Here is a 23,606-nt window from a genome sequence, read left to right on the forward strand (position 1 = left end):
ATCCGATGGTTCCATCCTGCTCTACATCCGTAGTTTAGCTTTAACTCAGCAGGCCTCTCAGCACGCAAGATCAAGTCTCTCCTAAAGCCTCAAGATGGAAAACATTCAAACAGCATCAGTTTTCAGCTTTTCGTACGAAATAAAGTTGAACAGGGTGTAAAATATAAAGCTGAAACCTTTTCTTGCTTTCCTTCACAGTTTCATCAGTAAAGACAAGCAACTGTTTCATGCAGTGGATAAAAAGCTAATCTAATTAGCCATCTTTGATGATTAGACCTCATGCTGGCCCTTATCAAAGAGGGTTTCTAAATTCATTAGCGAGGACCGTAACGAATACACACCCTGTCAATTGACTATACTTGCCCTTGTCCTTGCCGTCAGCAGTGTCTTAACATTACGAAAATATCCATTTAGAGATTTGTCCACTGCCTGTCGCTTTTAATTAAACAGACTCTTTATTTCTTCAGGTCATTGGCTCAATCAATAGTCTTTATATTGAAATTAAATTAAGCAAATACATAATCTGCTCTTCTGTGCACAACTCAAAATAGGATTCGAAGTATTGCAAAGTCAATACATGCCAGTCATGTCAAGGAAGCACGGCAGAGATTAGAGCAGATTGTGTCAGACATCTGCCATGACGAAAACACTTGGCACGTGGCAAGGAGGCCGCCACAGAGGAAAGAGAGCTTAACAAAGGAGGCAATCACAGCGAGGGGGCTTTGTGTGGAAGTGGAGGAAGGGTAGGCGCTCCTATTCAAGTCAATTATGTTTTAGCGGCTGCTATTGGTGCTGCTATCTAATGACGACCCCTCCCATCTCTCTTCGCCCCACCCTCTTATCAACTGAACACAAAAGGGGAGAGACAGAGAGGACAAAGTAAGGATGCTTCATTCCCATTAACGTGTAATTGTTAATTATTTCACTACAACAAGCTAGAATTGTAAAATTGTTATTTTCATGCAATTGCTAAAAGCTTTGGATACCTAGCATTTGGCGCACTTGCGTCATTATACATAATTTTTTGAAAAACCCTATCCCCTCTATTTCCAGTGATTTCCTGTCCTCTAAATACTGTTCCTGACAACAAATTCAGAGGAAAACAAAAGAAAATGAATGCATTAAAAGGCATGCATTTTTCCAGTATTTGTGCCTGTGAACTGAACCCCTGACCTTGGTGTTAGTGACTCTACCAGCTGATCTTGTGGGGGAAAAAAACTAAACTAAAATTAATGCATTAAAAGACAAAATAAAAAAATTAAAATAATAAAATAGAAATGTATTTAAAAAGACAATGCATTAAAAGGAATGCATTTTTTAAATAAAATAAAATAAAAATATACAATGATATTTTACATTTACATTTAGTCATTTAGCAGACGCTTTTATCCAAAGTGTCTTACAAATGGGGACAATGGAAGCAATCAAAATCAACAAAAGAGCAATGATATGCAAGTGCTATAACAAGTCTCAGTTAGCTTAACGCAGTTAAGCTAAACGTAGCAGCATAGCATGTAGCAAAGTTTTTTTATATATTTTTTTATTATATAATAAATAAAAAGAAAACATAGAATAGAAAAAGAATAGAGCAAGCTAGTGTTAGAGGCCTTTTTTTGCTTTTGTTAATTATTGTATAATAAATGAAAAGAAAACAAATAGAATATAAAAAGATTAGAAAAGCTAGTGTTAAGGCTTGTTCACACCGGGACATCGCCGACGTTTAACGCCTCGTGACTAAACAAAGGGCGCCAATGTGAGCGTGCACACCGTCGTGCGAAACACGAACCGTAAAAGCATCACTTTTTCAAAAAAGCCACGGGCTTGTTCTTTTGGTTTGACGCGCTGCGTTAAAAACTGGCTGGCCAATGAGATTGGCACTTTTGTTCACGTGCCTGGAGCTGCTGAAGTTACAGTAAAACATGACTTGGTGGCACTCAAGCACAAAACGGTCTTGCAGAGCACACATTGATACCTAACGACGAAGAGGAAGTAAGTAGACAAAGATGATGCATCGAGGCAAGATGAATGTAGAGCTGCTGGTCTCATTGGTGTCTGAACACAAAGGGCTTTATGACAAACGCGACAGCGACTACAAAAATCTCGATAAGAGGGAGTTGTTATGGAGAGGAATTGCAGACCGACGCGCAAAATGCGAGGCGTAAAAGCACCACGTTAAAAACTGTATATATATATATATATATATATATACATACACACACACACACTCACACATACACACACACACACACATATCCTATTCACAATCAAAGACTAGGCTACAAATAGAATCCATGCATGACATGTCAAACACTAAAAGGAAGTAACTGAAAACATTCTCTACTACAACACATGTGCAGAGAGCCCAGCTGTATGAGTACTGTACTACTACTACCAGATTGTACAGTTTGGTGTTGCTATAGTGTGTGTTTGACAGCATCCTGTAATTCACAGACTCCTCCTGTTCGCTCGACATTATGAAAGCTCATCCAGCTGCCAGGTGGCATCGTTATTGGAGGGAGCGGATTAACCGGCTCCAGATCAACTAGAAGGGCTTCATAAACCCACATCCCATCATTCTCTGCTGACACAGCCTGCCAGTCCTATTTCACAGTAAATCGCACCACCAAGAGGATATTATGCTGACTGCCTGTTAGGCCAGCAGTTCTGCTTTTCAAATGAGCAGCTTTGGGACTTGCCGATCATCTGCAAAGCATGCAAATGAGACACATGGCTGGATAAACCAATGTTACAGCTTTCAGATTAAAACTGCGTTCTTCTAAACAACAACAAAGCAATTTCAGTAGCCAAAATTAAACGTGTAAATTTGGTAGAAAACAAAACACAAAACAAAAAATAAAACAAAACTAACCAAACAAAAATAAAATAAAACCAAACAAAATACAAATCATTCTGGAAACACTTTTTAAAACAAAACAAGAAGCAAAAAATAAATAAATAAATCACAAAACAAAACACAAATGACTTGAAACACCCCTCAAATGTTTTAATAGCCCCTTTTATGAATTACAAACAAAATACACATTGCATTAACATTTTGTGTGAGTGAAACTAAACTTTTATCAGTAACAGGAAGGTTCTTACCTTGTATACATAAAGTCTGTGATTAACAGGAATCGTTATTCAGTAAGATGAGTCAGAATATTCGGTAGCTGGATGCCTGTGGCTAAACTTGCGAACGTTTTAAATAATCACAGCAGGTCACAGCTTTAGATAAGCGTCAGCTATCAGCATTAGTCAGGGTGCCGAGTCAGCAAGTTATCAGTCAGTGTATTCCCTACAAGTCCATAGATCATATATGCATTAAAGGTACGTCATCTGTAATATTTACGTACTGTTCGTTCCATCTTCCGTGTGATACACCCGTCTAAAGCCTTGTCTGTGAATAATCAAGGGAGTTCTGGAAAACAGGAATATTTGCTTTCAACTCTTTTGTGTCTTGCGTCTTGAAGCACAAGTTAACAGGAGAAGACCACACCTTTACATGCTTCAACTGTTTGAAAAATAATGGCGCTATTATGTCATTTGACAGCCTTCTAATGCTGTTCAACTGACTTTTCACACTTGTAGGATATCAGACCGAATCAGACAATCTAAGATTTGGCCAGACTTCAAATTAAAAGCACTGTTGAGATCTCATTTATTAACACCTTCCTATTTTCATTTATACTATCTATGTGAATTACTGTGAATGAAGAAATAAAAAAGGAAAAATGAATCTTAAAGGCAGCGTTGATAATAAACAACTGTATGTTTCGATTAATACCAATAAGTGTCCATAAAAATAGTTAATTACAATGGATTATTTTACGCAATTATTATGCAAGTACATTTTTCTATACTTAGAATATTGTGCCTTTAGCATAGCAACATGCTAATGCCATACAAAAACTCACTGGGTATTGGCTGCTGCATTCTCGAATTTCTCAATAAGCTGAATCTTTGAGAGAGATTTTTTTTTTTAAATCAGAGCCTGATGACTCACAGAGAATGTGCTGAATCTCTCGTCTATTCAATAAAAGTCCCTCTCAGCATGAGTGTGTGGGCCGGCTGGATGAATGGAGAAAAACAACACAGGCTTGAGACAGAGAAGGTGAGAGAAAAGGAAATCATCTTGACTTAACACAGTCTAAATATGAGAGTCAATGAAAAATATGGAACAAGTGACAGCCAATGCACATGCAGTCCGCAAAAACCAGCTGGTCAGGTTTTATAACAATCAGTAGACTGTAGCGAAAGTCCACTCACAGAACTATGAAGGGTGCTAGAGAGGCTAATGCCACCATTTGAGGTCTTTTCTTGTCATCCTACTATAATTCCCGTTGGCGTGATTTGTGTTTTTGTAGATCATAGGATTAAATGACATGAAAATGATTGGAGAAGCTTTGTGTGTTATTGGAAAGCAGGGCCCAGAAGTATGTTTGACAAAAGACAATCAGTTGTCTGTACAGTCACTGTCAACTTAAGTGACTCATGTTTGGTCATGTGTTCAAATGCTGTAGTTTCTGTCTGCTTCTGTTCTGTAACCTGTATTTAGTTTAACATCACTGTTTACTTCTGTTCTCACTAATTACAGTGGGACAGTATTGATATTCCTCATACATTCTGAACAGGACTGAATGTAGACCCATAAACCTATATATTTCTGCAATGAAGTAAAAAAAAAAAATTGCATCAATTTATTTGTAAGTACATCTTAATTAAGACCAAATCTGCTTTCAAAAAATATACCTGCCAGTAGGGATGTAACGATTACCGGTTTGACGATAAATCGTGATAAAATTCCCCACGGTTAGTAGTATTACCGTTTCATCTTTTAATTATCATTAAAACCGTATTAGATTGCCGCGATTTGAACAACTCGTGATAAATAAATACTATCCAGCATAAAGCACAGTTTCAAGTAACAGTCTCACGAGCACACAGCACGCATAGTAGTTTAGTTTTGAGTGAAAAGAGGGTGGAAAAGCTGGGAGGTTTTAAAAGAGTGCTAAGGGAATTATACAAATGAATATATGAATGAATTAATTATATGAATGTACCTCTGATGGTTCTGACTGTCTTCAGAAACGATTCGATGGCATTTTGTTTTCATCTTCGCTCCATGTAATACCTAAAGGAAGTGTTCTTAATCGCAATGCTGTTTTGTCCACAGAGGTTACGGGAAACCGCTCTAATTCAGCTGTTCCATAAGCGCCACCTGCTGTCAGAGGGTGGATTTACAGAGATTTACATTCAGCCTGTGTGTAGTTTCTGTCTGGCCAAAAATAGACCGAATTTGCTTGCCCTGCTGTAAATTTTGACCGGTTGATGAAAAACAAGCTTATGTGGATTCTACACATTTAAACAATTCAGATAAGTTATCTAGAATTATTTATGGAGCAGATAAAATACATATAACCATTTATTAATCAATTATCATTTTGACTTATATCTTTTCTTTATTTAAAAGGCTGAAATGTGAGGTTTACCTTTTTATTAAACTTTTTCAAAGCTTTATTTGAACATTTACATTAGATATTTCAACATGCTATTAAACATTTAATAAATTTAAAATCCGAACATCATTGGTAATGTTGTTTTAGTGATTATGCAAACAAAAAAAGTCATTTTATTTGTTGATTTTTAAATATAAAACTTGGTGAAGTGATTTATGTGTCGGTACTTTTTTAACATCTCCAGCACATTTTAACAATACTGTGATAATACTAATAACCGTGATAATTGTGGACACTATTATCGTGATAAGAAATGTTCATACCGTTACATCCCTACCTGCCAGCAAATGCAACACATTCATAGCTGTTAAATCTAAGTTTTGGCAAGGTTTTGCAAGAAACAATTCAGAGAAAATGTTCCAAGGAAGGATTAAACAATGAGATTACATTCACTTTAATAGCAGCAGGAAATAATGCCCCAAAAACGGGACACTCAAACATAGGGTTGCAAAGGGGTGGAAAATTTCTGGAAAGTTTCCAAAAATCTCTGGAATATTCCAAAATATCCTGGAAAGTTTCCAAAATTTCTGAAATGTTTCAGAAATTTACTGGAAATTTTCCACCTTTTTGCAACCCTACTCAAACATGACCTGATAAATGAAATGAAAGATAATTTTAAGTGTGTCTTTGTTTGCGAAGAACTCACTATAGTTGATTAAACAATAATCGTTCATATAGTTTGGTTTTAAATTGGTCCGCTGGGTCAGTACACAAATTAGTTCTAGGCAGACCAGGCCTGGACTGGCAGTTTTGGGATATTCTTGATCTCACACTCTTTTGGAAATCGCCCAACAGACAGACTCGGCAACAGAAGGTGGTGGAGGGATGAAGCAAGCTTTCTACAGCATATGGCAAGCACTCATGAAGCCAGAAGTGGACCAGACCACCAATTTACAAAGCAGTAATTGGAGAGAATTACATGATGCTGTACATCTGAGAAGCATGAAAACACTAGGGCTCGTTAAAAAATATCGATATCTCGATATTAATCGATTCTCATTTTTATGGAACGATATCGATTCTTAAATCCCAAGAATCGATTAGTCTAGCCTGTTTTCAGTTAATGGACGGAACGTTGAAGGGCACATCCCATCCAATAAATCGCAATAAGCATTGTGCTTTGGTACTTTTAATATGAAACAAAGTCTCAGATTTCAAATTCTTTCCACTGTATTGCAGTATTCAAACAATAAATGCCGTTTTGGCACTGTTTAATGTGGAGTGACAGATCGCTGTAGCGCCTCAGTTCAACAGACGCAGCAGCGTGAGGCGCACGTGAACTGATCATCTCCTCCACATTAATACCAGCTTCAGCACAAAATAAACATGACTAAACATCCGAAGGTGAGTTAAAAGAAAGCGTATAACTTTACAAGCCGTATCCTGTCTCATGTAATCACTCAATCAGTGTTTCAAAGCACAAAGACATCAATATAACGGCTTGTAAACAATGTCACGTAACGTCACATTTACCTCAGAAAAAAAACATATTTGGTGACCATAAACTCATTATTCAGATAGAAAAATAAACTGTAGAGAGGGGCATTCTGCTAAATATATGCATCATAACATATTCATTATAAATGTTACTGTTCTTCAATGTTTAATTTGTGTTTGAATAAATCCATCAAGTTTTTATGACAGCCTCCATTATGTTTATATTTCAAACAAATTAACTGAAGTAGAAATATTATCATGTAATTGTAACTTTTATTATTTTAAAAACTTCATTAAGTGTAATGTTAACAAATCAGTCAATTTTAACCTTCAATACTATAGTAATGTAGTACCAACAGACTCTCAGGTATATTTTACAGCATTAGTTGAGAGATTTTTTTCCTTGAGAAAATGTGGCATGTACTGTACCTGACATATATCCAAAATAATCGATATTGAATCGAATCGAATTGAATTGGTTAATCGAATCGAATCTCAAGCTTGTGAATGAGAATCGAATCGAATTGTGAAATTTGTGTCAAAACCCAGCCCTAGGAAACACAAAACAGATCAGCACACTCCTCCTACCATTCTATGCTAATTACAAATGTGGGCCTTTGGGCTAACCGGAAGACCTTACCACCAAAATCAAGCTCTTATTTCACATTTAACAAATTAACAAAGGTTGTGATTATGTACAATTAAAACATTAATCATGCAATGCGTTCCTTTTGTTTACAGCCTTGATTTGACATTACAGTTGCATGTGCAACATAGAATAAATGTTCCAATAACCTACTGGTGTCTTTTGGCACTATATAGACAATTCAAAAGTTTGAACTAATCATTTTTTTAAAGTCTACTCACCTAGGTATTCATTTGATCAAAAGTTCCAGCTACCATTACTCCAGAAATCATTCTAATATGCTGATTTAGTGTGCAAGAAACAATGCTAAAACACGGTTTTGCTGCTTATACTGTATATATGTATACGGTATACAGCTTTAGAGGTTTTTTTTACAACCTCTTAAGAATATGCTGTTGTCCTTAAAAGGGGCTATTGTTTGATCTTTTCAACAAATTTCTATAGGGGGAGAAAAGGCTTCAGAGGTTGTTAAGATTCTTCAAAGGTGACCTGATTTTCTAGTTACTGACCCTCCAAACACATTGCTGTACTTGCAAATGTCAGCCTGTCCAATTAAGTTTGCATTAATGTTTTGGGGTCACTGCACTTCAGCAGGGAAAGAATATGATGTTCCAGAAGCATGTGAACAGCGTTACCACAGGCCACCAATGCAGAGACTCAGCAATCATGAGCTGACAGAGTGAGATGAGACATCTCAGTAAAGTCGAGTTGAATACTTCCATCATAACTCAAGAGACTTGCAGCTAATTATGTAAATACACTCTCACAAGTATTCAAACACATTATAAGTGGGTGTGTCACACAATTACCAGTGCATTTTTTGGTACATACTACGGTGCGTCGTCACCTAGGAGGGAATCGAGACTAAAAAGCTTTTTAATTAGTCCTAAGGGAGAAGACAGAGAGCGTCTTGAAGTCTGGTTTAGTCCCACAATGCTCAACCAATCTACAGAGGAAGGAGGATTTGTAATGCCATTCAAATCCTAATGGGTCTATATCCTCTGTGACTGATAATACTGTCTGCAGAGCTTGGACTCCCATCCAATAGATTGCTTGCTGAGTGCCAGAAAAGGACCTGGGATCCTTTAGAGATTAGCATTACATTAGCATTGATATATACTGTAACATTAGGCCTAATTATCTGAGCTCATATATATATATGACTCATTCCTTGTTAAAGCTGTACATTTAATACCTGTGGGTTTAAGTTCATCACATAAAAGCTGAACTGTAGAGGTTTAACTGAACATTATGGGATTTTATGTAAAAAATATTCATGCTACTATGTAGCAACAGAAGCTAAAGGAATAGATGTGGCTGTCACTTAAATTGTTGTCAAAATCTTATTATTCATGCATCTATGCTGCGTGGGTGCTGAAAAATAACACAATGATATAACACATAGTTTCATTGCAGAGCCTTATAAAAGCCTTTGTGATGTCACAAACACATGACAACATTTGATAAACAAAAATGTCATCTTTTCTATTGCACATCTGTTTTCATTACAATTAATGCTTGTCATAAAGCTCATGCTGTGAATTGCTCACTCATTCACAATTCACTACAGAAAAGAGTGTCATACAACTAAGGAGCAAGTGTGACAGAGGACAGAAAAACATAAATACAGTGTATTCTTGAACGTATGGACATTGCAATGATGTAATTTGATTATAATATATAATATAATATTACAAATGCTTTTTATTTCTTTTTTAAAAAAAGAAATTATTTTGAAGCTTCTACTCAAAAATCTTGAAAAAAAAACATGTATCAGTTTCCACAAAAAATATTAATCAGCACAACTGTTTATAACATTGATAAGAAATGTTTATTGAGCACAAAATCAGCATATTAGAATGATTTCTGAAGGATCATGTGACACTGAAGACTGGAGTAATGATGCTAAAAATTAAACATAAATCACTTTGGATAAAAGCATCTGCTAAATGAATACATGTAAATGTTAAATAGAAAACAGTTATTTAAATTGTGATAATATTTTACAATTGAACAATTTTTACTTTTTTATCAAATAAATGCAGCCTTAGTGAGCACAAGAGACTTTTCACTCATTACTCTTTATACTCTAAAATGTTTGAACGATAGCACATACAAAATAAATAAATAAAACATATTGCCATATCATATGATTTTTTAGATCTTCACTATATGTAAAAAAAGATAAGATCTAGTAGGTTCTTCTTTTTTCAAATACCTACTTATACTTTAAGTCATTTCAGCTTTATTTCAATTAACAAAATTGGTTATAGTATCAGTTAGTGTATATCAGTTTAATATTTGTATCCGTTTTATAATCAGTGTGCATTATGGGTTTAAAACAGCGAACAACTGTATATACATGTATGGAATGAAGTCGTTCACACATGACTACAAAAGATCTGACACCCCATATTGTGGATGATATGGAAATGCGGGAGATATTTTAGATCTGTTTTCAGCTCTGTAAAGACCTGAATGGGATGATAAGCTCTACCAGGTTCTTGGTTGAAGACTGACACGCATATTTATCTGCTTTTCTAGAATCATTCAGTTGAATAGTTTAATTCCAGCTGAATAATTCAATCATTCCGGTTGAACAGCTTGTCACAGCAGGTGAACATCGGGCCACTTGGGTTATCATTGCCATACTACCATACTCCTGTGGACCTCAGGGTGTCATTGGAGGTCAATCAGTCAGATTCACATGCACACCGCAACTGACTTGATTGGTCAAGGTTGGTCAGCTGATTCGCCAAACAATCCAATGTAGGTGAAACAACCACCACATGATCCAAATAGGGATTAACACCATTGGATGGTGCCAGTCATTTCCTATTGGTGTGGAGTAGACAGCGACGGGAGTTAAAAGGGTTAAGATCCAGTTGAGCGCGATCTGTTGAGGGTTTGGCACATCTTTTGGCAGGCCACCTGGTCCCCTGTGCTAAACGGGCCAAAGACAGAGGCAATCTGTCTCATCTATGAGCCACCATGCTCAGATGTCCACTGTGTTTATAAAATATGCATAAGTACCTATTTCTATGCAAGAAAAAACATATAAATGGAATCCAGAGTAAACAGGTTCTGGGTGCATTGAAAGAATCATTGAGTCCTAGGGGGGGAAAATGCACCTGATTCCAAACAATCTCCATCTGTCATGTCTCACTCTTTCACCTCATCTTTCCTTTCTTTTCCCACTTATTCAAATGCGGCCCTCTGTGTAATAATTCATATATGCAGGTAATATATGCCATTAACTTTTTGGAATTATTTTTTTTAAACATAACAAAACCTAGTTTTTCAGATGTTTTGCTCGAAAGTGTGTTTGTATGTTTATATTTCTTTAAAATAAATGCCAGTTGAATCGGTGTTATTTTAGTAATATTTCTAGACTAAAGTATTTATTAATATTTTGGTATAGCTTTATATTTTCAGTTTTCATTTTAATATTAGTTTAGGTTTTGTGTTTTGTCATTTTTTTATTATTTATCTTTAATTTATTTTTATTTCAACCTAAGCTTATTTTAAGCTTCTTCATAATAAATGGCAGTTGCCAATCTGTTATTTTAGTAACATTTATGTACTAATATAGTATTTATTAACATTTTGATTTCAGTTTTCATGATAATATTAGTATACGTTTAAAAAAACAGGTTTTGTACTTTTGTCATTTTATTCTTTTATACTTTTGTCAACTTTGTCATTATTTATCTTTAATTTATTTTTATTTCAGTTTAACCTTTAGTAAATTGAGCACTTCAACTTAAGCTTATTTTATGTCAGTAAGTTTCTTCATAATAAATACCAGTTGGATCAGTTTTATTTTAATATTATTTATGTACAATGAAAGTATTTATTCATATTTGTTTAAAATAATTAATAGAATTAATATATTTCATTTTTTGTCTATAATTTTATTTATTTTTAATTTACTTTAAGTTTTAGTCATTTTTGTACCAGAAGTTAAACTTGTTTTATTTCATTTAGTTCCTGAGGCAAACTTTCAAATTTTTATTTAGATTTGTTTTTAAGTTAAACTATTTGAAACATTTATATTTCTAATTTATTCCAGCTTTATTTGTAATAGATTTACTGAGTTCGACTGATATTCAGTCATCTAATCCAATGATATTCATACATCTTTAAATGTGGCTTAAGTGTTCAAATACCTTGTGGGCTTACTGTATATTTAATGGATTGGCTTTTGGGCGAGGAAACCCCCCTAATAAAGGTGGTGATGAGTGAGCAGATTAACTCTTTAAGGCCGGGCTCTCTCCAGCACAGCACCTCACCTCCTACACTGTCTGGCTCACAGTAATCCACTCTGAAGGACAATGATGGAGGCTATCTTGCTAAGTGCTGTGCACTTTTCCATGCCTAATTACATTCGCTAAAGCATGTGCTGAAAAATAACACCACCCTGGTAAACACTGAAGCAGCATGAACGCAGTAACAGTGCTAGATGATTTCAAACAATAAATATGATCTATCTGCTGGTGTGTATGTTAGTTAAGTGCTGAGACATTGATTTGGCACAGTGCTAAAAAAGTAAATGGCAGAAGAATAGAACCAACAGCTACAAGACATTCTCTGCTGAAAGATCCATGTAACATACAATTTAGTCACTGAGCCAAGATATGATATTATATGAATTCTATTAAATATTTTGGTTGATTTCATAATGATTTCAACTACCAATAGAATATCAAACTCTCAGATTAGCTTTACACATGTATTTAAAACATTTCCCTTTTAAATCATTGCAGAAAATGAAATAAATAAAATCTATCAATGTCTATTGTTTTTTGTTGTTGTTTGTTTGCTTTTTTTTTGTTCTAACACACCTATTTTGTGTGATGTTTTGCTTGAAAAAAGCTTGATATTTACAGAATTTCTGTTTTACAGAATTCTTCCCTTTTAAATCAGTGCAGAAAATAAATAAATAAATAAAAATGATTCCATATTTATATTTATTCCAAAACAGCTGACTTATATACACACACACAAATGATTGTAAAGCACTTGTGTACAGCAATACATAATAAAGCACTATATAAATGCCTCATTCACTCATATATATATATATATATATATTTTTATTTATTTTTTTTGCATCTTGCTTTCTTGGGTTATTATTTTGCCATAATTTGTCAATTTTTTCAGTGAATAACAACTTTCTAAGCTTTCATATGGCTTTTGGAATATACTTGGAATACAGAACACGAGTCATATGGACTGCTTTTTTAATAGTGTCATTTTAGAACTTGACAGCCCGAGTCCTTCCCTCATTAAATGAAAATGAGCAACTAGCATATTCTTCAAAATATCTTTTTTGTTTTGTTTGGTTTTCCACAGAATGAAGAAAGTCATGCAGGTTTGGCTGAGAAAATTATGATTAAATCTTCATTTTTGAGACAACGGTCCCTTTAGGATGCCTCAAAATGTGCAGTACTGGGTTCTCCAGCAGCCTGTTCTAGAAGTACCGCATTCCATCACTACTCAGTATTCGCTCTGGGTGTTCACAGTATCAGTACTGCATCAGAGAGCGAAGCTGATGCATACAAGAGAAGAGACTGGGACAGATGCACATGTACGCACACATTTCCCTCCTTTTCTGAGAGAGCAGGCTTCACACAAGCCACAACCAGCATTACCAGCCATCAGCATATATCCTACATGCTCCAACCAATGAGAAGCAGAGACAAAAATGCATTTCCTTTGCACAAACCAATCACACGGCAGATAAACAGAACAGAGAGAGAGTGGCAACATAAACAGATACGCTAGGACAGAGAGCTAGTGTGCTTCCAGAACAGATGCGTCTTTTTTAGGGGCAAAGCACCGCATTCATCCATTTTCTGCACAAACATACACGCACACTCTCCCTCATTAAAGCGTGTCACAAAATCCATTTAAATGCCATTTAATCTAAGAAAACTCTTATTTGGATTCAGATGGTTTTAGGCACCAAACACGACTTTATATTCAATTAGTGCTTCATATTCCTTTAGAGTCGAGCAACATTTATCCGACTCAAGACCCGCACACCCCCACTGGGAGAAATCCATTACATAACCTGGTGCTAAACAGGATGCCTGTTGAAGTCAATTGAGTTTATCCTCTCAGTCTAAGTGCGGTTCATCCAAAAAGCTCTGGCTTGGCAAAGCTCGCTCTCTCAGATTTGCTGGGATACTCTGCATGCGGGACGGCACTTGATCGGAACAAACCCAGCATTGACAGAGTAGCAAAAAGAGATGTACAGAGTCAAAAGAGAATGAAAGACAGACAGGTGGCGGCACTCTGGGGGGGCGGGGGACAAACAGGCTCGAAGCCCATCTGGTGGGACCCCAGCATCTGTAATCATGGACAACACCCCAAAAATTATGCATGTGCCCGATGAGAACCAACCAGATCAAAATGTTCAGCATGTTGGACAGGATGTTCTGTCCATGTTTTTTGTCCCACGGCTATAAAATATTCACTTAAAAGCTTCTCATATCAATTAATCATAAGTGTGTGAACACACTCAAAAAAATGTCAAACAAATGTTGTGCCAAAACAGTCGTAATATTGACACAATTTTGAATCTAATTAAAAAAATAAAATAAAAAAACCCCACATACACAAATATCAGGACTTACCAGTACAAGCTTGTTTGGATATTCTTGATATGTCCACAAAATAAAATATAAATATAATAATAAAAATGTATTACAATAATAAAAATACAAAATAATGAATCACTTGTAAGCAAAGAAAAAAGTAATAAATTAACGTCCTTTATACGCAACGCTACTGACAACAGCAACAAGACTAGCTGGTGCAGGCAGTCACGGCGAGATGCTACAATAACAGCATCCCCCTTTCAGGAAAGGATGGATAAAGGAGGGTGACAAGCGCACCGGAGAAATGAAGGCAGGAGGGGAGGAGGGATACTATGGAGCATGCTCACTGAAAATCCCTGGGTATTTAAGTGTCACATGACTCGCTCTGAGCTGTCGGTCTCTCTGGTTGGAAAATGAAGGGAGGGAAGGGGGAGAGAAAGGGAGAGATGGATAGGGGACCATTATGTTGATGGGTACAGTGCGGAACAGAGCGGTGGGTGGCACCATCACAGCTGCTGTTTTTTTCCATTTCTTTAAAGAAAGAGGGAGAAATGAAACTGTAATCTCTCATAGCCCACCCCCAAGCAAGAAGCCCACCAATGACATGCGTGTTTCCAGTTTAGAGCCATGGATTAACCCTTTATAAACTGAGCTACATGCACGCGCGCACACGCGCACACACACACACACACACATATATACTGTACATATATACATACATACATATATACACATTAACATATGGGTAGTTAACAGATGTGTTTATTATACATACACACACATATATGTATATTATTATTACACACATTATTAATCACTTTTTTGCATTCAGTTGTTTTTTGAATGGTTTTGCAATGATAAATTAACTATATAAATCACAATATAGAATACACACACTCACACACACACACACACACACACGCGCGCACGCACAGACAAGGATTTTTCAAATGATTGGTGTTCTTTTCAAAGACTTTCCATTCATCGAAGAATCTTTAAAAAAAAATGCATCAATGTTACAAAAATTTTTTTAAATAAAATAAACAAGTAAGAAGCACAACTGTTTTCGGCATTAATAATAAGAAGAAACGTTAATTTCTAAGCACCAAATCGGCATATTAGAAGGATTTCTGAAGGATCATGTGACACTAAAAACTGAAGTATAGCTGCTGAAAATTCTGCTTTGGCATCACACGAATAGATTACACTTTAAAAGTATATTAAATAGAAACAGTTATTCAGCCTGGGTGAACATAGGATCTACATCTATCTATCCATCTGTCTATCTTCTTACATCTATAAGAAATATTTCTTGAGCACAGTGTGCTAAGAGTCAGTGGCAGGTGATGGTGCTCATATTTCAGCTGCTGAATCTACAGCTGGATTTAATCTAGTCTAATACCTCACATTCCACAAACTCACAACTGTAGCAGACACACTGCAGAGTCATGCCTATAAACGCACATCAGATAGCTGTTCACATGTCCACATGCCTCTATCAATACAGAAGATTACCGCAATTACCATACATTGTAGGCCTACTGTATGTCGCTTCTTGCAAGCCAGAGAGGCCTAAGCACTTAAAGTAAGTGTGATTCTGAAGGAGTCTGACTATTTTTTGTCTTATTCCAGTAGGAATTTAGTGTTAAGTACAATGATTGATAGTTTAGATAACATGTTGTTTCATAAACCATCAAAAACAGCAACAACTGCTTGTACAAAAATAATCTACTATAAATGTGATCCTTTGTTACATCTTGTTTTAAAGAAATCACTGTCATCGCTCATTGACTTATAAAAAATGGTATACAGCGCCATCTAGTGACACGTTGTGTTTTCTATGTACAAATTCAAATGTTATACTGCGCTCGCGAGCCCTAATGACATAATACACACAGCGCCCTCTACAGACTGTTTAAGAAATAATCGAACGTGAATATAAAAATATTTCTCATCTTTTAGCCTGGTGTTTATTTATTCAAAATAAGGTAGGTGCATACTTCCCTGTCCTTCTCGCTAAACATTCAGTGACTAAAACAGTCAAGCAAAAATGCATAGCCCGATAAAATATATAAGCAAAGGTACAAAATGTAAATATTGACCTTTAGTATCGCTGTTCTAGATAGGAATTGGAGGACAAAATGCTCCTGTTTGAACAAGGAACCTGTTTGGTCCGTTTAAAATAGATGAATAGAACAGATAACTTTAAACTTAGATGCTGCTATACAAAATATTTGGATTATTATGTCACATTCAATGTTTTATAGTGTTCCTGGATGTATGAAGACGTCTTATCAATGGAAAAAGCCACCAAGGACATTTCAGTTTGGTTTATCCTTGGACGTAGCTAACTGGTCCGTCATTTAGAGTATTTTTCAAATTGATACACACCATTACCGAACACCAAATCCATCATCCGCTCATACTACAATAGCAGAAGCACACATGTATATGGCATGTTATCATCCGAGGTTCTAGTGCACGCTCCTTCCTCTAGCACGCTTCTCATTAACAAATCAATATAAAACTAATATAAACTCAAACTAAATGTAACTGTTTCCTTCACCGTGCTCACTGAAATACCAAACAAGAAATATAACACATAGGAAAAGCAGAAAATGATATAGGTTCGAGTATAAAATGCAAAAGTGATTATGAATGACTTATCTTGAAACAATCCTGACAAGATTGAGAGATGCCATCACACTAAGATGTTCAACCGAGGAATCAGAATCAGCTGTCAAATGATGCTGAAATTGTGTCGTCTTCAGGTGGGTGGTTAGATAACATTATTCCGTTGAGAACGATCCACAACCTGACCACTGACCAGGCCTCAAGTCCTGAGATTGGAATACTGGCAGGCAGATATAGTGCACAGTATATTCATAAATACTCTATTACTTACGAATACTGTGCACTATACACTGCTTGCTATTTTTAGTACATAAAACGTAGACAATAGACATTATTCATATGCTTTAAACAGTAGTGTGCTACTTTGTCACATGGTTGCACAAAAATAATAAGGATTATTTTGTATTTTTTAATCCAGTTTTGTATAAAATGTCATAACGTGTTGCACACTGATCAAATAAAGAATAAACAATGGCTTGAGTCAGATTTAAATTACTTCCAGTTCATGCATTACACAGGAAATGGAAGGTCAAGTACATTGCATTGTGGGATAGTGTTGTACAAACGTTATCTCCTTGAAAACGTTATTCCCTCTCAATACATAATATCCTCATATCTTGATTATGCTATCCTTTTTTAAAATAGGTCATGCCAGTGATACAGTTAATACATAAAACATACTATAAAAAAAATCAAAAGTGCACAACAGTCAATTTTCCTGCATTGCTTTTTATTGAATTTTAATTAAATTAGGACTAGTCTGTTTCATCACAACTCCCATTACAGATGCTTAACTGGTCAAATGGATTACAAAAATAAAATGCTTTTATGTTAATTATACTGATTAACAAATTACCTTTATGCTTCAGCATCAAGCATATTATAGTTCAAATAAAAAAAAACATGCATTTGTCCCTGCATTTCAACTTTATAGTCAAGAATTTACAATGTTTGTCACAGCTGCCACAGTCCAAGTGATTTCCACATATGGTTGTGTCCAATATATAGTGATAGGGAAAAGAACATCTTTCCATTTAGGATCATGCAAATACATTGCACTAAGGCCCATGCCCATATATCTTCACTCTAACACAGGAACAGACACTGATATAAGCATTGCTCAGCTCCAGCAAAATACCACTAGGTTAAATGTGGGGAATGAGTGTGATTACTCTGGGGAATCGTTCAGCCGGTGCGCCCCTGTGGCATCAAACACAGAGGCCTGGGTTAATGCAGAAGTATGTTATCTTTGGCTTTGAGGTTACAACACGAGGGGTTAATATGAAGGCCTGCGAGTTGAAAACAACAGGGTTTGGAAAACTAACACTTTATTTCCCCTCCAGAATACTTTTGCACTAATACAGTTCTAAGAGAAGCTTAGCTCAGCTTCACAGGGTGAAGTTAGTGCACTTTTGTGTACTGTCCGTGCATCACTAAACCAAATAATATAAATCACTAAATCAATCCTCCAATAGGCATGAGTGGGAATCCTGCAATTAAAAGGACATGACATGTAGGTCCTCTTTGTTTTTCTCCTTAAAATCAAACTATTGTATTAAGGGCTAAAAAGGACAGTGTGACTTGTGGCAAAAAAACAAACAAAACAAAATGCATATTTCCAGAATCCACACAACACTCGGCACAAAACATTTTAGCAGACTCAAGTGAGGCGTCCTTCCCTGGAAGGAACTACGGAGTTCCTTGTATTTGTGACTTGTGAGCCCTTTGAACATTAAAGGGCCTCCTGATGCCCTGAATTAAACTATTGATATATATTATTTCTTATTCATTGTTTACACTTGCGGTCAAACCAGGCTTTTAATTAGCTAGTACTGTGTAGTCTTTGAAAAATGTCCAGACGGAAAGTTGGAGAAAGGCAGTAGCTGATATTCTCTTCAACTTCCTGAACACGGCGTTGGAAACGACAGCGGTCCCGGGCGATTTCCTCCCAGGGTCCATGACGGTCCTCATCGCTGCTGGCATAGAACTCCTCAACCTCTTCTACAAACGTCACCTGTGAAAGGAATTTTTTTAAAAATAGTTTTTAGTCTACCGTTCATCAAGTAATTACATATTATACATACACAGGTGCATCTCAATAAATTAGAATGTCGTGGAAAAGTTCATTTATTTCAGTAATTCAACTCAAATTGTGAAACTTGTGTATTAAATAAATTCCATGTTATTATATGGGCAGTGCATTCTGCATTATTAAAACCTGGCATTTTTAAAAGCAATCAAAGGAGTGACAGTAACTAATAAAATAAAGCAAAAATGCCCTTTCAACTTCAGAACTACAAATTAACATGGCCGGCAATCTCATCCTTACTTTACAATGGATTCACAGCAAAATTAACACCCAATGCTCTTTTTTTCACTGTTGCTAAGTAACATGTGATTTCCTCTGAACTGTTGATGTATAATGTGTGAGTGAGTATATGATTGCTCATAAGGCATCCGAGTGGTTGGGAGTGCCATCACCTCAGACCAAATCTAATGACTCTGGCTAGTGTGATACCAGAGTCATGAAATGCAGCATGCTATAAAGTGATAATGAGTAATGGGCAGAGCACAAACTCAGTCTCCCTAGAGACAGCAAAATGGAACCATTGCATCAGATCATCACAGGCCAAAAAAAAGTAGAAAATATTGCATGGTTTTACATCATTTTCTCAAGCTGGCCTATACTGCCATATTGTCAAACAACGGAAATAAGGCAGAATGCCACCGAGAAAGAAGATGAACTGTTGCTACCAGTCATTGTATAGAATAAAAGATAATTATCATGCATTTAAAATACACTATTGTTGGAGTGATGAAGGCCTAAGGCCATTAACCATTATTCTAAATACACAAAAGGCACAATTTATTCTGTATTCTCTTACTTTATTCTTATTTTGCTATTATTCAGTTCAGACTTTACTTTCTTGGCAACACTAGAATTAGGTGCAATTTATAAGCATTAGTTAATGCAACAGGTGTCAAGAAATAACATTCGGCAACAATTTCTACAAAATGTATTCATCTAGATTAATGTTAATTTATTAATATGTATATTATTATTCACCATTTTATGTTGGCTAAATAGAAATGTTTAAAATGAATTATGTATTGTACAGTATCATTCAAAAGTTTGGGTCTGTTCAAATGTCTGAACTTTATGTTTTTGAAAGACTTTTCATGTTCATCCAGGCTGCATTTATTTAATAAAAAATATTATATTATTGCTTTTTAAAATGAATATATTTCATAATATAATTTATTCTTATGATGTCAAAGCTAAATTTTCAGCAGTCATTACTCTAGTCTTCAGTATCGCATGATCCTTCTGAAATCATTCTAATATGCAGATTTGGTGCGGAGTTGCTTAATATTTTGTGGAAACCATGATAGATTTTTTTTCAAGACTCTTTGATGAGTAGCAAGTTCAAAAGAACAGCATTTATTTGATATAGAAATATTTTGTAACATTTTAAATGTCTTTACTGACACTATCAATTCAATGCATCCTTGTTTAATAAAAGTATTAAAAAAAAAATAATAATAATAATTCTTACTGACTCCAGGACTAACATTAACCTAGATTAATAAATGATGTAAAAGTGCTTGTATTTTTTATTTTACCTAATTGAAGCTTATTTTAAAGTGTTATCATTTTCTTATACCTACTATTAATTTGTTCCCTTGTGCCACTGCTGCAAACACCTCCATTTCCTCCAAGGGGTCAATAAATTCTTATCTTATCTAAAACAACATAGATATTAAAGAGTTTAAAATTGACTTTCCTAAGGAAATTGCTTGCCCGGTCCCTTAAAAATTAACTTAACCAGGATTTGAATAAGCATTTGCAATGATTTTTTAACATAAAGTGGACAAGACTGCAACAAAACTGGACTTATGGTTTATAGCTAGACTAATAACAACTGAATGAGTCAAAGGAGGAATAACTGACTCCATCCGATTCATTTTGCCATTCCAGACATAATAAGGTGTTCTTAAGTCTACCTCACTATGCGCATGACCTATGTCAAACAAACAAAACATTCAGAAAGCTAAGTATAAGTAGTTTTAGACTGGAATGTGTTAATGCATTAATTAAGGTCAATGTTATACAAACCTTCTTCAGCTGAACAGCTGCAGCACTGCTTGAGCATGGCACATGGGGAATCTCTGAGAATCCACTGTCCAGCCTCTCCTCAGCCTCCTCTCTCTTGTAGCGAGGCGTTCCAGGCACTTTCTCCATCCAGCACCCTTTGGGGGTTTTTCGAGTCTGTACGGGGGCCTGGAAGTTGAGGAGGCTGTAAGGATCTGCTGCGCAGCTGAAAGAGTTCCACAATCTCCGATTCTCTTCCTCATCCATCTCACAGGCATCTTCGCTGGACTCATTCTCTGAGAGTGAGGGTGACGATGGAGGAGGCGAAAGCCGGGAGGACATAGGCACTGGCGGAGACGCTGAGACTGTAGAGTCTGTAGTCGCAGGGCTTGGCTTGGAGGCTGACCTTATGGGAGCTGTGAAGTTCCTCGGGTTATAAGGATCTCCATTTTGGCACAGATAATTCCACAGCCTCTCAGTCTCAGAGTCGGCCTCCTCTCCATCTGAATCTTCCTCAGATTCATCATCGCTGTCATCTAGGTCCTCAGAATCTGAGAAGTGGGATGAGCCTTCGCTGTCAAAGCCATCATCGTCATTACTATCCCAATCACCATCATCCTCCGATTCGGATTCGCCACTGCAAGGGCTGCCCATGATGTAGGCAATGCCCTTGTTTTGACATTGAGGAGCGGCTAAAAAGGGCACGTTTTCAGCAGCTGGAACTGTTTCCGCTTTCTTTTTTGAGTCCTCTTCCTCTCTTTCCTTAATTTCAACCTCACTAGTGACAGGTTCACTATGGAACTCGCTCCCTGTAGTGTTAGTCTGAGATGCGCCGTCCTCGGAGGCAACAGGGCTGGCTGTTTCCGACACCTCCTGTTCCTGGGAAAGCAGCTTCATGTGAAGCTTACTATTTGAGTGTTCTTCCTCCAAGCTGGAGTAGCCATTATCTTGGTCTGGAGTCAAAATTGTCACCTCATTGTAGGCTCTACTACAAACCAGTAGTTGCTGCTCAACATCTAGTGGAAGCTGGTATGAGTTTGGGAGGGATTCTCCTTTGGGCAGGCTTACATTGTGGGTTAGCTCTTTAGAGCACAACGGTCCAGTGCTTTCGTTGTGCACTGACCGCCCATCATCGCTTTGACAATAGCCTACACTGTGATGTTCTCCACAATGCTGCCAGCTCGTATCAGTCTCTTTTCTGCTTTGTGCTACGTTTAGCAGCCAGTTCGGAGGTCTGTCATCGGCCTCCAAAAATCCGCCCCACCGCCAGCTGTTTGGGGTTCGCACGGACAGCATATCCGGGCTCAACTCGCATCCGTTTTCCGGTTTCGCGCGCCTTTTTTCCTGCGTGTTCTGTAACACCTGGGTGATTAAGTTTCTCGCCGTTCTGAGGTATCCGACCGACGCTTGCTTTTGAAGATTAAAACCTTTCTGGGAGGTACTCTGAATTCCCAGTTCACTCAGCGAATCGTGCGTGAACCAGGAAAGAGTCCCTGGGTCTCCAGAGGACGCGCCAGGCGCGTTTTCATGCTGGCACTGGAAGTATGCCACTTTCAGAGGGGCCAGAGAGTTTCCTATATCTAGACTTGACTTCATTTCAAATGCTGTTTGCGTTCTTCCGGGGAAATACCTCTGCAGGAGAGACCACGCAGGCCTTGAAACTAGAGAGAAGACGCTTATCCACGAGCTGTCAGCGCGCTCGTCACTGTCACGCGCGGACCGCGTGTCCACTTGAGAAAAGTGTCCATGTGTGCTCATACTTCTGAAAAATATGAAATGCGTTGAACTACATAAACGAAACTAAAACCAGTAACGTTACAAGCTAACTATTAACTTTAGTTACTTCCTTTATAAGTGGCCGCTCCTTAAACACACTGTTTAGACCTTATTTGCATAAAAGATGGAGTTTAGAATGTTAGGTTTCAGTGTCTCTAAATGTTACTAAAGCATACAAGTTTTTAATACAACCTAAATATGGCCTTAGCTGGCTAACGCAGCTAGTACCAAGCTTTAATGTATGGCTAAATGTTAGCTACGAAAAAAGTAAAACACTCAGTTTTTCAATCCTTTCAGCCCTTAATACCATCCATGAGTACAGATAAATATTCTCCGGGGTAAATGAAAGTGTCCATGTCGTTTAGGCTGTGTTGAGTCCGACCCGGCTCGCGCAAACAGCTTCAACGTCCATATTGACCGCAGTATTAACGCCAACTGTGCCGTCCTGAGGAAAATAACACAACTTATTTCGGTTTGAAGGGGTTGTAGAAACAGCAGAAGGAATGGAAAGGCATTTTGAGGTGGTGTAAGAGTAAGAAAGGCTGGTATAATCCAAATGAAAGCTTGAAACAAAAGCCATTTTGACGTCTAAAGGGAAACGAGCGTCGGTTCTTCAACTGTCTTGTCTACCGTCACCTCAATCGAGCCCAGCTGCCGCGTTTTCGGAAGAAAATACTGAGTTGTAGGAGAAAAAACGGCTGTACCATCAAAATCGAGTCAAAGTAGCCGCCTTAGATTTACGGAAAAAAGCGGTTTCACTTTTAATTCGTTTTAAATAGAAATACTTGGTATTCAGACTCGTTGACGTCGCCGTTTCGCTTGCTAGCCGCGGAGCTAAAGCGGAGAGATTTCATCAGAAAAGCTGTAAGGGAGCGTCTCTAAATTTCAGTAGCGCTTGT

General features: G+C 36.9%; 2 protein-coding genes across 2 annotated transcripts in view; both read right to left on the minus strand.

The window, feature by feature from the left end:
- Window positions 1-14,328, minus strand: part of plekha6 (pleckstrin homology domain containing, family A member 6) — a 104,960-nt gene extending 90,632 nt beyond the window's left edge. Inside the window, exon 1 of the mRNA XM_016240666.1 lies at window positions 14,241-14,328. The gene's annotated coding sequence lies outside the window, so the exon portion shown is untranslated. The remainder of the gene's footprint in view (window positions 1-14,240) is intronic.
- Window positions 14,329-17,577: 3,249 nt separating this feature from the next.
- LOC107557518 (protein phosphatase 1 regulatory subunit 15B-like) lies at window positions 17,578-23,606 on the minus strand. Its single transcript, XM_016240998.1, has 2 exons — window positions 20,956-23,606; window positions 17,578-18,852 (listed from the first exon to the last, which is right to left on the minus strand). The coding sequence occupies exons 1-2, from the start codon at window positions 22,687-22,689 to the stop codon at window positions 18,661-18,663; spliced, it is 1,926 nt and encodes a 641-aa protein (XP_016096484.1). The 5' UTR covers window positions 22,690-23,606; the 3' UTR covers window positions 17,578-18,660.

The sequence above is a fragment of the Sinocyclocheilus grahami genome, unplaced genomic scaffold (genome assembly GCF_001515645.1).
Source record: "Sinocyclocheilus grahami isolate Dianchi unplaced genomic scaffold, SAMN03320097.WGS_v1.1 scaffold3.1, whole genome shotgun sequence".
Classification (NCBI taxonomy): domain Eukaryota; kingdom Metazoa; phylum Chordata; class Actinopteri; order Cypriniformes; family Cyprinidae; genus Sinocyclocheilus; species Sinocyclocheilus grahami.